At 49.3% G+C, this 14500-nt stretch overlaps 2 protein-coding genes across 2 annotated transcripts; one reads left to right on the top strand and one right to left on the bottom strand.

The window, feature by feature from the left end:
• The first annotated feature begins 1454 nt into the window (after positions 1-1454).
• Positions 1455-7206, top strand: PARP16 (poly(ADP-ribose) polymerase family member 16). Its single transcript, XM_032194834.1, has 6 exons — positions 1455-1723; positions 2557-2694; positions 3495-3701; positions 4779-4950; positions 5693-5834; positions 6520-7206. The coding sequence occupies exons 1-6, from the start codon at positions 1538-1540 to the stop codon at positions 6662-6664; spliced, it is 990 nt and encodes a 329-aa protein (XP_032050725.1). The 5' UTR covers positions 1455-1537; the 3' UTR covers positions 6665-7206.
• A 4847-nt stretch (positions 7207-12053) lies between these two features.
• LOC116493544 (gonadotropin-releasing hormone II receptor-like) lies at positions 12054-14067 on the bottom strand. Its single transcript, XM_032195007.1, has 3 exons — positions 13567-14067; positions 12770-12971; positions 12054-12463 (listed from the first exon to the last, which is right to left on the bottom strand). The coding sequence occupies exons 1-3, from the start codon at positions 14065-14067 to the stop codon at positions 12054-12056; spliced, it is 1113 nt and encodes a 370-aa protein (XP_032050898.1).
• Positions 14068-14500: the final 433 nt, after the last annotated feature.

Genomic DNA, 14500 nt, shown 5'->3' with positions numbered 1-14500 from the left:
GCAAGTTTTTGTGCTTAGAACTGATGGCTTCATATTGCAGGCTTGCTCATGCAGCTGTTACTTAAAGCTGCATTTTTGATAAAATGGTAAAAAGCGAGTAAACAAACCTGCAACTCAAACTGGTTTATATATATCATTACAAAATCATTTTCAATTTAATGTAACTGTGCACAGCCTCTGATACAGCTGGTTCTACCCAGAATCATGAAAGCTCCATTAATGCTGCCAAGCCATTCGAGTGGGTGAGTAACAATATGAACTCTGCACTTAAGAAGGAAGTTTGCCTTTTGTTTGCTTTGATACCTGCCTGGCCTTAGCTGGTATTTAATCCAGCTGGTGTTCCTGTTTGCTATGAGTAAGGCTGAAACTGCAGCTCGGAAGAAGGTGCAAGGCAGTCTCTGAGGATCTGAGTATACAGTTCCCCAGTCTAAATATCTTGCACTGAAGGCCACAGAGTTGTGGTCGACGGAGACTTCTGATATACCATGAAACTGGAGAGATGCTTCAGAGTACTGCAGAGCACTGACCCTATGGTAGTATTACAGAGGGAAGAGGAAGAATTTAAGGGCTGGTTGCCTGGACTCAATCTTGGGCAACACAGTGAATGTAACCTGTAGAAACCACTGCTAAGATGTCCCATGAAAAGGAAATTCCTCTCCCTTAAATTCCCTTAAATCTGCAGTGCCAGTCTGTGGAAACCTGGCTTCAGTCTTTGAGGTTACAAGAAGCTTGGATGATAAAGGTAACATTTAAGGAGTAACGCTTTTGTATTTGCATGTATGCTTTTGACTTTACTTAGAGCAATGTGACGCCAAATTTTACACAAAGAGCAGTCTCCCTGGATGACCGTAGGGGCTGATCACCTTGGCTGTTGGGCTGAACGCAATGGGACTGGGTACGTGAAGGGGAGCAGCACCCCGCCATACCCCAGCAGGGACACGGCGGGGGACGAGGGCCACCTGGGACCCCCGATAACACGCAGGGGACAGAGCACAAGCATCACAGGGCCACTGCACAGCTCACACCCCAGCATGTTGCCACCACCGTCCCCTGCTTTGGGGTCACGATGCGCTTGTCTGGGTTCTTTGTAGGGGCAGCTGTTCTCTCCCTCAGCGTTTTACAACCAGAGAAGCGCTCTCCCCCTGCTCCACCTGAGGTGCAGGCGCCATTTCCTCGCATCCCCCCTCCACCTGAGGGGCAGCCGCCATTTCCCCCTACCCCTCCCTCCACTCCCCGCGGGGCAGCCGCCATTTCCCCGTGCCCCCCCCGGCTGAGATGATGATGCCTCTCCCCATTTCAGTGTCCCCAGTCCCCATGCAGCTGCCACAGCGTCCCCAGAGCCGGGCACAGCCCCGCTGCGGGGCGGAGCGGCGGGGCTGAGCCGAGCCGAGCCGCGGCGGCCCCGGGGCGAGGCGGAAGGGCGACGCCGGCCGGGCGGGCGGGCGCAGGGAGGCGGCGGGGCCGGAGCCTTCCCCCGGCTCGGAGCGGTCGCAGCCCTGCAGCCCGGTTCTCCCTCCTCGCCACCCCGGGCCGGGCCATGCCGCAGCCCGGCCCCGGTGAGGCTGCCGGCCGCGTCAGGGAGGCGGCGGGGAGGGACCCGCTGGCCGCCGACCTGCGGTGCAGCCTCTTCGCCGCCGCGCTGCAGAGCTACAAGCGCGACTCGGCGCTCAGGCCCTTCCCCGGCCGCTATGCCGGCGGTGACACCAAGGACTTCGAGGCGCTGGTGAGTGGCCCCCAGCTCCGCTTTGCTCGCTGCTGAGGCCGGGAGGCGGCTCCGGAGTGAATTCGGTGCGGGCGCTGCCTGCAGCCAGGCTGCGGGGAGCTCGCTCACAGCCCTCACCGAGGGCCCAGGCGCGGCGTCTGTCCAAGTCCTGGGGTAAAGACACTTCTAAAAATCATCCAGACAGCTGAACTTGTGCTGGGTGTTTATATCCGGAGCAGGAATGCTTTGCTCAGCCTCCGGAGTGAGGAAACAGCCACGTAAAGCTGTATTTAATGAGCGAGCTCAGGGCAAGCACGCGTGGGAACATCGCGGGGTACAAGCAGGTGAGAGCACAGGTGGTGTTTCAGGGCCACCAGCACAGCACGAGGCTCTGTTTATCCCTCATACATCCCCTCAGGTTTCACAATAAGTTTGGGATTCTGGTGAGTAAACTACTTGCAAATTTCCACATCTGATACCGAGATGCAGAGAGTTAAAAGACCTTGCACTGCATACAAATAAAAGCAGTTTGGGGTGGTTTGTAGTTTGCAGGGCCTGGATACCTCTTGCATTTATCCCACTGAAAACTGCATTTTGATGGCTTGTTTCCTTTCAGGAGCTTGCTTGCTCATTCCTGTGTGTACTGTGCAAACACTGTTGATAAACAGAAGTATAAATGGCTTTACAAGAAGCAACAAACTTTCACAAACTTGGTACAAATGTCTGTATCTCAGAACTGAAACTGGTTGTCTGTTTACAACCTATTAGGGTGAAATATTGTTTTGTTTTCACTAGAGGTCTCTGTTTAATCATAATGAAAAGAAGGAGCGTACGCTAAATGTCTGTTTTGTTAGCTTGCAGATACCAATGCGCTACCAAGCCTGAAAGAACTTCTAGAGTCCGTTCCAAACACAGAGAAAAGGACCTGGGATTTATTTAGTTGGATTTTATCATCTAAGGTCTTAATGATACAAAGTACTAAGAAGCAGGAGGTAAGTTTTACATTCTGAAAGTCTTGGTAAAAATTTGTCTTTTAAGGCAATTTTGCGTTTCAGAAAGTATTTCCCTCCTGCCAGAAGTTAGCTGGTTATTGGAAGAGCTCGATGTGAATGAATTTTTTCTATATATAGAGAAGGGGGTTCTTAATTTTTATTCTAGGAAAACAGGTTGGAAGAACTAGTTATCACTGTCAGTAGCTGATGATTGGGCAATGATTGTAGCTCCCATTAACAGAGCATGTACATGCGTGTACTAGACCAAGATAGTCCTCCTCGGGTTTCATGGGGCTGGGTCCTGCTTCTCACTGAAAGACAAATTTGTATGTCTACATACTGGCCCAAAAATGGAGAGGTAAGGTTAAGAGCCACCGAGGCACTTTGCTAATAGGGATCAAAATAGTTGTAGAGATTAGCAGCAAGATGAAAACAACTTCTGGGTTCACATTTTTTTTCCTTTTCCAGGATCAGCTGATGAACGTGTCATCTTAGTAGCCAAAACAGCATTATAGAATTACTAGATTTTCCTTATATCTCTATTTCGTAGTAGCACGCCAGTCTTTTTTTTTTTTTCTTTGCCTTCTGGAAAGATGAATTAAGATTTAGCTTTGACAGCAAGAAACTCAGAATTCTCACTGTAGGCTTACTCTTCTTGATTTGTGGGAGTGTTGAATTCTAACCAGGAAGCATGATCAAAATACATAAAGCAATTGGAAAACTTAGAGGATAGTAAACAAAATTCTCAGTGAATAGTCTAACCTCATAAACTAAGACCCGTATTCCTCCCTGTTTTCCAGTATGAGAAGATACAAGAACTCACGGGGATGTCTGGTGCTGCTGTTCCTGCTCCAGACTTCCTATTTGAGGTCGTGTATTGCGATCAGCTGAATACCAAGTTTGCCGAGACCAAGGGTGAGCGGGACCTCATCTATGCCTTCCACGGTAGCCGCCTCGAGAACTTCCATTCCATTCTGCACAACGGCCTGCACTGCCACTTGAACAGGGTGAGGCTCCTGGTGTTTCTCATATCGACACCACATCTTTTGTTGGCCGCTTGAAGCCAGTGACACTTAAAAAAAACACCTGAAATTCCTTTCTGGTATTTTTCCTTTTACAGTGTAATTCCTTTTACTCCTGTTTTCACTTTAGCGTAGGCCTTTGTGTGTGGTTGTATTGGATCTTCTGATGCAGCCTCAGGGTAAAAACTGGAAGTGGCAAGAAACATTTTTTCTCCAGTGTGACAAATTATGACTGTCCTTTATTTCTTTGTAAGGAAGCATAACACCTCTGAAAACACTGAGCTATTTAACACTGTGCAGTTGGAAAATACACACGCAGAAAGGAAGATAGACTCTGCACTGCCTGTGTCATTGTCTTTCTGCCTGGCTAAGGGAGATATCCCAGGATATGTAGCCCTTCTGATTTCAACAGAAGAGAAGCTGGGACTCCTCGCCTTGTGTTGTTTGTAAAGCAGCTACACAACAGCTGCGTATCCTTCCTGTCAACCTGAACCATGATTTCCTCCCCACACTCTCTTTATGAGTAATGGCTCATCAGCTACGCCGGATCTACTGGATTAATAATGATAGCCAGTTGGCCAAATCTTCTGATACAAAGTTACTAAAACAGTTATTTTTGAAAGGAATTCACAATTGATAAATAGTTCCTTCCTTTCCTGTAAAGCAGGGGTTTAAATGTGAGTAAAGCCTTGTCTGTATGTGAAGGTTGGGTTATTTGAATGACGGCAGTCTCAATAAATCAGAGAAATGCCCCTGACGGCAGTGCAGTCATGTTGATATAAAATATTTAACTGGCAAACTAAATCCGAATCCGGGAAATCATGAATCTGTCCACACCAAGGGTTGTGCCAGACAGCCAATTTGAGGGATGGCAGCTGCCCCACCCCAGGGAATTAGTGCCAGGACAAAAAACTCTGCATGGATCTGGCCAAATGTGGGTAAGAAGAGCCTTTCTGCATTTACCTTCAGAAACAGAAAGGCCAGCCTAAACGTAAACAACACTTGTATGCTTTTTGTAGTTTGCACTACAGGATTTTAGGATATGTTTCTGCTCCGTTTCAGACGTCCCTGTTTGGTGAAGGTACCTATCTCACCAGTGACCTGAGCCTGGCTCTCCTCTACAGCCCTCACGGTCTCGGTTGGCAGCGAAGTGCGTTGGGCTCTATCCTTAGCTGCGTAGCTGTTTGCGAGATCATCGACCACCCAGATGTAAAGTGCCAGGTGAAAAAGAAAGGTGAGCCTGTTGCAATAACAACTACACGTACCCCTTATTTAGGGCCCTTCGTATTTCAGCCTTGTGCATATATGCAGTTTTACAAAGTGTAGTGTATGGATAGTCATCAGCAGAAACTGGCTGCAGATTTCTTTTACAGCTGACCCCTCAACAAATACACACGTGCCTCGTTGTCTGTGAAACTTCTCTTAAGATAGTATATTTAAAGGATAGAAGATAATTTGGTTGCATCGTTTGTTTTTACTAGTTTCAGTAATATGATAAAATCATCTATAATGCCTGCCCATTTAATCAGTGGTGGTGGAACAGAAGCACCAGAAATGTATCAAAACCAAACTGTATTTGATGTCTGGGAACCCTCTGCTCAGGTTGTCCTCTCCTATGACTGCTTCCTGCTTGCCAGACTCAATCAGTCCTTCAATGTTGTTTTCCTCTCCCTGTTAATATTAGCAGCTGCTCAAGTGCTGTGTGTGAAACCCGCCTCCTTTTCACCCTGCTCTGGGACTTAATACCATCCATACCAAGGATGACTAGGAGTGGTATAGCCTCAAGCAAACTTTTCAGTCTATTCTTGGATGCTAAAGGATTCTGGGGAATTCCCAGACTAGATCTTTGATTATCTCATTCCTACTCGTGTGTGTATGTGAGGGTGGTGATGGTGGTTTTTTTTATACTTGAAGGTGTGCATCTCTTTTTGCTTTTCTATTCCCGAAAAGACCTATTCTTTTCTCTTCCCATACAGATTCAGAAGAAATAGACAGAAAAAGAGCAAGAGTGAAAAACAGTGAAGGGGGTGATGTACCACAGAAATACTTTGTCGTCACAAATAATCAGCTTTTACGAGTTAAATACTTACTAGTATATTCACAGAAACAGCATAGGAGGTAAGAGTTCAGCTATCTAGAGCGATGAGCATGCTGTAACAGATAGATAAACATACCCATTTGTGAAAGAACAATTGGAAACAAACTGCAAAGACCTGCTTGCACTGCCAGATTGTTTTTAATCTGTTTCCTGTGGAAATAAGCCTTACTGCCTCTGTCATCATTCTTCCTCTACCTGCTAATTTAATGCTCTCAGTTTCAGCTAAATTTATTTTTCACCAGACCTGTAAGCACTTGGTATCATCATTAAGATACTTAGAGAGCTCTAATAGTTTCCTGCTACCAACAAATATGAATGAAACTCAGTTGAGTGCTGCTCTTAAAACTAGGGCAGTCTCAACTCTGTTCTTACCGATTCTAAGAGGCAGCATTCACCCAGCTAATCAAATGCAGGTACAGCCCAGGCAGTTACAGCCCTGCACAGCTCCAGGCAAGTCACAGAGGGAGGTGTGGACATGGAGAGAAAGAATAGGGCTGTGCATGGTGACTTAGGGAAAAGGGATAGGGAAATAAGAAAAGGAATAGGGAAAAGGGAAGAAGAGGTTTTGTTAGTTACATGGATTGTGGAACAACTTACCGTTTTTATTGTGTTATCTTAAATTATTTAAAATAACAAAACTTAAGACACTCTCTGTCAAGGTATTTGTACATCTCTCACAAAACTCATGCAGTTTTCCCTTTTCAGCCCTTCAGGTCAATCTTCCTGGTTTTCCACCCACCGTTTTGCCATAATGATGATGCTGTACCTCCTGCTGCTAATGGTGATTGGGGCCAGCAACTCGCCAGCCTTCCTCTACTACTGGCACAGAATGTTTGACTCAGAGGGATGAGTTGCCTAAGAAGATAAACTGTTATTTCACTATGTGCCTTAATAATAACAAATCCACAATGCACTGCATCTCTTCCAGAGCTCTGGAAATAAAGGTGCCTGGAGCTTTCCAGTTCTGTCTCCGCTATGTTATCCTCATGGCATCTTTCCACTTACTGTTTCTGTATTCCTGTGATTCATGAGGATACTCGGCACAGCTGAAAAGGATCACGATGGTGCAGCTTAGCATGAACCAATTGTTGAGGGGCCATGGGAAAAAAAGTTATGTAAAATTAATGACAGCTAAGTGTGGAAACACTCTGGTGTAACTATTTTCTGTCAAACTGAGGTAGGAGTATTTGCACAAGTTGGAAAGGAGGATTTTTCTGTATGTCAGTGGGTCTTTACCAATTTGTTTTCAGAAACTGTGTTTAGTGATGTTTGGCACGTCTCAGTGCAGATGGGATCATGTTTAAAACCAACTTTGTTTCTGACCCGGAATTTTTATATTTGAGCATAATGATTGTAAGAAAAGAACATGAAATAAAACAGCAACCAAAATGAAAAAAATTAAGTGGCTCCTACTAACGTTTCTTTCTCCCCATAAAATGTGTACGAGGTTTGTGCTCTCAGTTGTGACCTGCCTTGTCCTTTGGTTACTGCATAGATCAGACAGGCTCAGGCACCTCAGCATCAGTACTGGAGATGCATTTTCCTATTAAACTGCCTTCCACTTCTATTTTCTGCAGCAAAAAGGTGGAAGGTGAAAGGTTTCACTTATGCTGCCGCCTGGCAGGCTTTTTAGGGTTGCAGCTGCTGGATCTGATCCAACATTTTTAGTTGCATTGAATTGTTTTCAGCCTCACTTTGTGAACAAATAGACCAACTAACAGTAGCATACCAACAATTTCCTGAAATGGTTTTCTAAGGAATGGAGTAAAATAGCAGCAGAAGCAGTAGGGTTTATTTTATGTCTGAACATTGGTGCTGTAATTAACTTTGTGTAGACTTCATTCAGGCCTTCATGTGACAGCTTATTCCTAATATTGTGTAAGGTAGATTGTCCACTTCCATTTTTCACACAGAAGTGGCATTTTTGGTGGCTGGAATTACGACAGTTGCACTGTTTGCAGAATGCTTTGGCTTAATGCTGAGGCATCCAACCTCACTACATCTCAGATTCATCTTTTCTAACCTCAAAGAAAGGCATTCTTACTGTATTTTGGGAGCTTGTTTGAAAACGCACACATAGGTATGTGCTAGTTAGTCAATGGAAGGAAACATCATACGCCTTCTGCCCGATTCCTTCATATTTACTTGTTACGTATTCTGTCCTTCAGATTTTGTTACAGAGCAGCCCACAACTGACAGAACAAGGAGCAAGGGACTATCCCCTGATCAGTGACTGGGCATGGGATAAGCCCGATAAAAGCCCAGGGATTCTAGGTGAAGAAAAGCTGGCTACATGCTGCCGTTCGAGCCCTGGCATTTAGCAGCAGACTTGATAAATGCAGGCTTTCATTGCACAGTGAACCCTAACCAAAATAAAATAAAATCTCATCACATATTCCTAGCAAATGAGCCTATGATTACCGCCTCGCTCATTAAATATTTCAAAGAAAATCTCTTCTTTCTCTCATATTCTGTTACCTAATTGCCAGAAATAATGACGAGGTAATCAGGTTTTCTAACTAAAGTTAGAGGACAAGTTCATTTACAGCAGCCCCTCTTCTTGGTGGATGGAGCTAGAAGCATTTATTCCAGTTAATTTTGCTGCCAGAACAAATTTATTTATTCACCATACAGCTTGCAAAACAAGAACATTATAATCCAATTCCCCATTGCCTTTTACAGTCCATTAATAATGCTCACTGTTACAGCACATTGCATTTCCTCAGCCCAAGAAACGCACGCGCTAATTATAGTGCTGATTTGCAATTAAAATGTACGCAAACTAACAATTTATTGCAAAGCAGATTCAGACACTTTCCAGCAGCTCGCTCCGGTATTTCAGTGCAGAGACTTGGGGTCTGAAGCACGCACGGTGTGTTTCTAGAGGTTTTTGCCCATTTCTGGCCCCCCTCAGCATGTTATATTTAAATGTGCCGTGCGTGTAGGGGTTTTAAGGTAGGTAGCAGGGCAGGCAGAAAACCTAGAGGTGTTTGGCAGTGCCTAAAAGGTTTGGTGTTGTTAAGGGGCTCGGTGTTCGCCTGGAAATGAGACATCTTTTGGAACAGATGGGATATCCTGGGCTCCCTGGAAGAGGAGGAGGTTTAGCAGCAATTGCTTGATGGATGGCTGTTTCATTAAGTGAGCCTGGGAGCCCCCCAGTCAGACAAAAGGAACAGATGGGGAGAAACGTGGCAGGGTTTGGGGGGCTTCCTTGCATAGGAAAGTTTCTGAAGGATAAGCAAAAGGAATTGCTGTGTGATGGCCACTCAGCGCTATCTCCTAATGTCTGGCTGGGCTTTTTTTTTGGCTTTTAACTGGAGAGCTGAACTCACTTTCAAAGTGGGGGAGAACGGGTCTGTGTTGGGAGCTAGCCCCAAGCTGATCTGCACTGGGGGCTCCAGGTTGTATCCTCAGGGAGAGGAGCACTGGGGGACCTCACGTGTGAGCCAGCACTGCGTTAAACCAGCAGGCAAAGGTAGATTGGCTTTTTCCACTCAAATTTGATCAGGTCAAACAGACCCACAGGAAAGAGGTGGCCACGGGCAGGGAACCAGGCTCTGATGTCCTGATGGCTCCTTGGTGCTTTATCTCCCCATCAGTGGACTGGGAGAACCCCAAAGGCAACAGGAAAATAATTTCATGTCAGGTGCTCACGTCCTACCTTAGCTGGCCAGCAAAATACTGCACACCCTACTCTCGTGCTTGTTTTCTGCGCTCCCTGCTGATTTCAGCATGTGTTTCCCAACGTGGCAAGAGGCAGTCAGCTGAATTAATGTGAGTGTTGTGCTGAGTAACTGACAATGTTATGAATTAACCTCAGGTTCTCGTTAACCTCTGCAGCCCGTTGCGCGGCTCTTTGGACACGCACGGTACTATAAAAACGCTAATGGGAGATGAATCAGAGCTGCCTCCCGAACAAAGGAATGCCCTGTCTGAAGCAGGCAGCCCGGGATGAGGTTAAAAAGTGGTAAAATTACCAAAATACCTGCGTGCATTAACACGGTCATTAAATTATAGCGGTGAGTATTGAGATTTTGTTACTGGAGTCGGACAAACCCAACCCTGCAAGGGGAAGGGTGGCAGCGGTTTTTGGCACGGGGAATGGGTGGATTTAGGGAAGTGGAAGAACTCTCCTCCTGTAAGGGGAAATGGGTGATAGACGTGTATGGAAAGATCTCAGGAGCCACCTGGGTGACGTGGGCAGGGAGGGAGCCACGGCACAGACAGAAGCACCTGCAGGACAAGGCTACGAGCTTCGTGCCCCCACAAGCAGTGCAAAACCCTCTTGCTCCCTACATTACAAACACGCTTAGAAAAGGCAGAACCAGATGCAGGAACAGGCAGCACAACCTGAGCTTTCGAGCCAGGCCAGGGCTTGCTTCCACCCACAGCAGAAGCCCGCGAGCAGAGCCCATCCCCGCGGGACACAGCAGTGGCACAGTGCTGCCCGCGTGCGCCGGGCGCGCTGCTTGGCACCGAGCTCTGCGAGTGACATTTTCCTTCTCTCGTGAAAGCTGTTGTTTTGGGCGTCTTGCCCATGCTCTGGGCTTCCCGAAATGTCAGCCTTGAGCTCCAGCAAAGGGAGGGAAGGGAACGACAGGGAATAGTGCACAGTGGGCATGGTGGGGCAGCGCTGGAGAGCCCGCAAGCATCCCGAGCACCGTGCCCAAGGAGCAAGGTGGGTGTCCTCTCCAGCACCCCGAGGAGAAGTATTTCCCTACTGTGCCATGGTTCTCCTAAAGCCAAACCTGCTTCTGCCCTCCCTCCATACTATGGGCCATGAAGGGAAAAAAGACTTCTTGCTCCTTAGAGAAGGGCTCTGAGCCCATTAGGGATCTTCAGCAGTGCAGTGAGACCAAGGGAGGGTCTGACAAATAAGTTGTCTTCCCCATCGCCATAGAAGAAATTCCTTCTCACACCAGTCAAGCCAAGACAGCCCAGCATCCACAAGCCCTGCTCCATTAGCGCTGTGTAATTAATTAACCCTGAGCAGAACGAGCCCAGGAAAGCCAAACTGCAATTACACATCTCACTGGAGTTTGGACTCTTTCTAAAGGGCTCACATTAATCCCCACTAGCCAGCCTGGGCTCCTGCAGCTCTAATTGATTTTTTTTCCCCCTCCTCGGGCAGCATGTTTAGCATAAGTGATGTTTAGCACGGGGAAAGACGAGTGCCCAGCACCTGTCCCCAGCCTGGTGTCACCCGGAGCACTTTGGCTTCCCATACCCTTGCCACCCAGCAAGCACCACTTACACCTCTCCGACTGAAACCCCACTGGCTCTGTGAGCAATCACGCTTTGTCACAACCACAAGTCAAGAATTGTTATTACAACAAAGCTCACTCACCTTGATAAAATCCAGATGCTCGCTGAAAACCACAGTGGCCACAAAAATACCCAGGATATCGCCTCCTGCCAAGTCCAGAGCTCCCGAACGGTCCAAGGATTTCCACAAAAACCCCAAAATCCACCTGGTTCAAACTAAGTTTGTCTTCAAAAGCAGAAAAACGCATTTGACGCCCATCAGTATGTGATGAAAAGAAATGATCCATTATCTCTAATTGCACAGAAGGGAACAACACAGCTGAATAAACCCAACTCATCAGCCTACACCCAGAGAAGAGGCCTCCACCTCCACAAGCAACTTCTGGCACACTGGTGGATAGAAAAATAAAATAAAACCCAATTTACTCACCACAGCACAGCTCCTTCCTTCTCCTTGCCATGCAGCTGAAGCCGCCTGCACCCAGCTGGCACCCATGGGTGCTGATGGGCCCCCCACCCACTGCTGCTCCCCAGCACATTCCTCCTGGGGACGCAGATGGGCAGCACCTGCGGGGTCTCTGCTTGGGGACAGAGGTGGGATGCTGGTGCTGGGGCAAACCAAATGCGTATTAATGGGAAAGGGGGGAAAAAAAAGAGGAGAAAGAGTGGGTTTTGCTCCATCAGCCCTCGCGAGCTGCTTGTGGCAGCTGAGCATGGGGTCTGAGGCAAAGGACACATCCATACCAACCCTGCTCACCAGGATGAGGCAGCCAGGACTGTTTTCCCTTCTGTCTGTCTCCAGAAAACAGAAGAAACCCCACACCACACCAAAACACCCCACTGTAGCTCTTCGTGCCCCTCCTGCCCATACCCCCCACACCCTGCTCCTGGCCAGAGACCCACATCTCCAAAAGGCCCCTGTGGGGCAAAGCAGCCCCAAGGCAGTGCCTCCTGTCCCCTTTTGGTGGCTCTCCTCAGCACACCGTGTTGACAGTTGTCCCGTTGGAGCCCCCCGAAGCCCCCCTGCCATTTCCAGCCCCATCCTTGATGGTTTTCTCCGAGGCTGAGGCAGGTTTGTGTCTCTCGTGCCTGGTGATTGCCGTTTCGAGGCCCCTAAGGCACAGCTGCACGTCCTCCCGAAACGAGGGGGTGTACAGCCCGTAAATCACCGGGTCGGTGCACGTGTGCAGCAAGCCGAAGAGAAAGAAGCTGTGGTTGATGTACTCGGGCGTCCTGTGGATCATGGCGGGCTGGAACCAGTACCACAAGCCCAGCAGGTAGTACGGGGTCCAGCAGATGACGAAGGTGGCGACGATCACGACCGTCATCTTGAGGGTCTTCATGCGTGCCTTGGAGATGGGGTCGTTTTGATTTCTTACCAGACCTGGTGACAGAGGCATAAAATCATGGACTCGTTAAGGCTGGAAGAGACCTCCAAGATCATCTGGTCCACCCTACCACCAACGTCACCACTAAACCATGTCCCCAAGCACCAGGCCCAACCTCTCCTTGAACACCCCCAGGGACGGTGACTCCACCACCTCCCTGGGCAACCCATCCCAGTGCCTGACCGCTCTTTCTGAGTAGAAATGTTTCCTCATTTCCAACCTGAACCTCCCCTGGCACAAGTTGAGGCCGTTCCCTCTGGTCCCATCACCGGTTGGACCCCAAGGGGCTGGGGCCTGCTTACCTTTGTTGACCTTGAGCTGCTTACTGATCTCCCAGATGATTCGGGTGTAGCAAACGATCATGATGCTCAGGGGGGTGATGTAGAGGGTGGTGAAGGTGAACATGTTGTAGAGGGTTTCCTCCCACTGCGCTCGGAAGCTGCCGTGGGTAACGCACTGGGTGAAGTTCCCTCCCGGGACCGTGTGCAGGTGGAAGAGGAAAAGCTGAAACCGAGAACCAAATAAGAAGGCATGGAGGTTTTGGGGCAGAGCACCGCATCCAGGCAGCGCTCCTGGCTGTGCACAGCGAGCACCTCCCTGCTGCTGTCGGACCCTTGGAGATGCTCAGGGAACCTTGCTCTTGGGTTTGGCCTTGACTGATGGGATCTGGGGTCTGTGAGATCCCATTTCTATCTCATCATTTCAGCAGCAGAGGTGGGATTTACCCTCAGGTGCCCTCCTCTCTGCTTTCTGCTGTACCACACTGTACTCTGGGCAGTAACTGCTTAGGTTTGAGGTTTGTCTTGGCTCAGTCCGACACGTTTTGCAGTGGAGCAGGGATGCATTTTGGGGAGCTGAGAGCCGCATGGATAAGAAATAAAAAAAAATAATGGAAAATTGAATATTCCCTAGGTTTAATTTAGTACCCTAATGGGGTACAATGACCTCCAGCTATAAGCAAGGTGCAGAACCAATGCAGCGACTGCACCAATTTGTTCACCAAAGCCAAGCTGGCGGAGGCGAAACCCACAGACTGGGACAAACTTGTTGGTGAAGCCCCTCTCCAAAACCAAACCCTACAGGGTTTGCCCAGCCCTACCTGCGGAGCAGCCAGTAGCACGCTGCCCGCCCAGGCGGCTCGCAGCAGCAGCCCGTTGCGGCGCCGTGCGCGGGCGAAGGGTCGGAGGACGGCGGCGTGCCGGTCCAGGCTGATGACCACCAGCACCAGGGCGGCCGCGTACATGGCGAAGAGCTTGAGGAAGTTGAGGAGCTTGCAGGAGAGCTCGCCGCCGTACCACTGCACCGTCACGTTCCACACAGCGTCCAGGGGCATCACCGCCACCGTCACCAGCAGGTCGGCCAGCGCCAGGCTGAGGATGAGCGGCCGCACGTGGGATTTCCTCCTCTTCCTCAGCAGGCTGCCCAGCACCGCCGCGTTGCTGCACGCCGCCAGCAAGAAGAAGACAGCCGTGATGGCCACGCGCACCTTGGCTGCCTGCGTGAACCGGGGCTCGACCCAGTGCTGGGGGCAGCGAGCGGCTGAAGCGTTGAGGTCCCCGTCCGCGGGGAGGTGGCGGGGAGGCACGCGGGGCTGGCTCATGCCCTGCCGAAACGCTGGTGGTCAAGGGACCCCGTGGTTGGGGGTGAGGAATGCGGTGTGTCTTCAAGGAAAGCAGCTGGGAACTGGGGAGGAATGGGGAGAAGGTGGGATGTGAAGGGCTGGAAGCAAGGCGGAGGTGCCAGCAGCACCCCCAGGCTCTCTGCTCCCTGCCTGTGCCGTGCTGCCCTTGTTGGTGATGCTGCCCGTGTGCCCTGCCCAGACGTATTTTTAGCTCTTTGCGAGGCTGTTGAGCAGCTGTGGAGCGGTGGCTGGGGCCATGGGACCAGTGCCTGGCTGGGCATGTCTTTCTTTGCAAGCAGACCACATCTTTTTTAAAAACCCACGATTTCCATTAGCAGGTGAAAGCTTGGTGGTCTGCCTCCATCTCCTGCAATGGACCCCACACCTAGGGGTGGTCAGGAGGGGACAAGGG

The sequence above is a fragment of the Aythya fuligula genome, chromosome 11, assembly GCF_009819795.1.
Source record: "Aythya fuligula isolate bAytFul2 chromosome 11, bAytFul2.pri, whole genome shotgun sequence".
Taxonomy (NCBI): Eukaryota; Metazoa; Chordata; class Aves; order Anseriformes; family Anatidae; genus Aythya; species Aythya fuligula.
The sequence above is the reverse complement of the archived record's forward strand: the minus strand, read 5'-3'. Positions and strand labels throughout refer to the sequence as shown.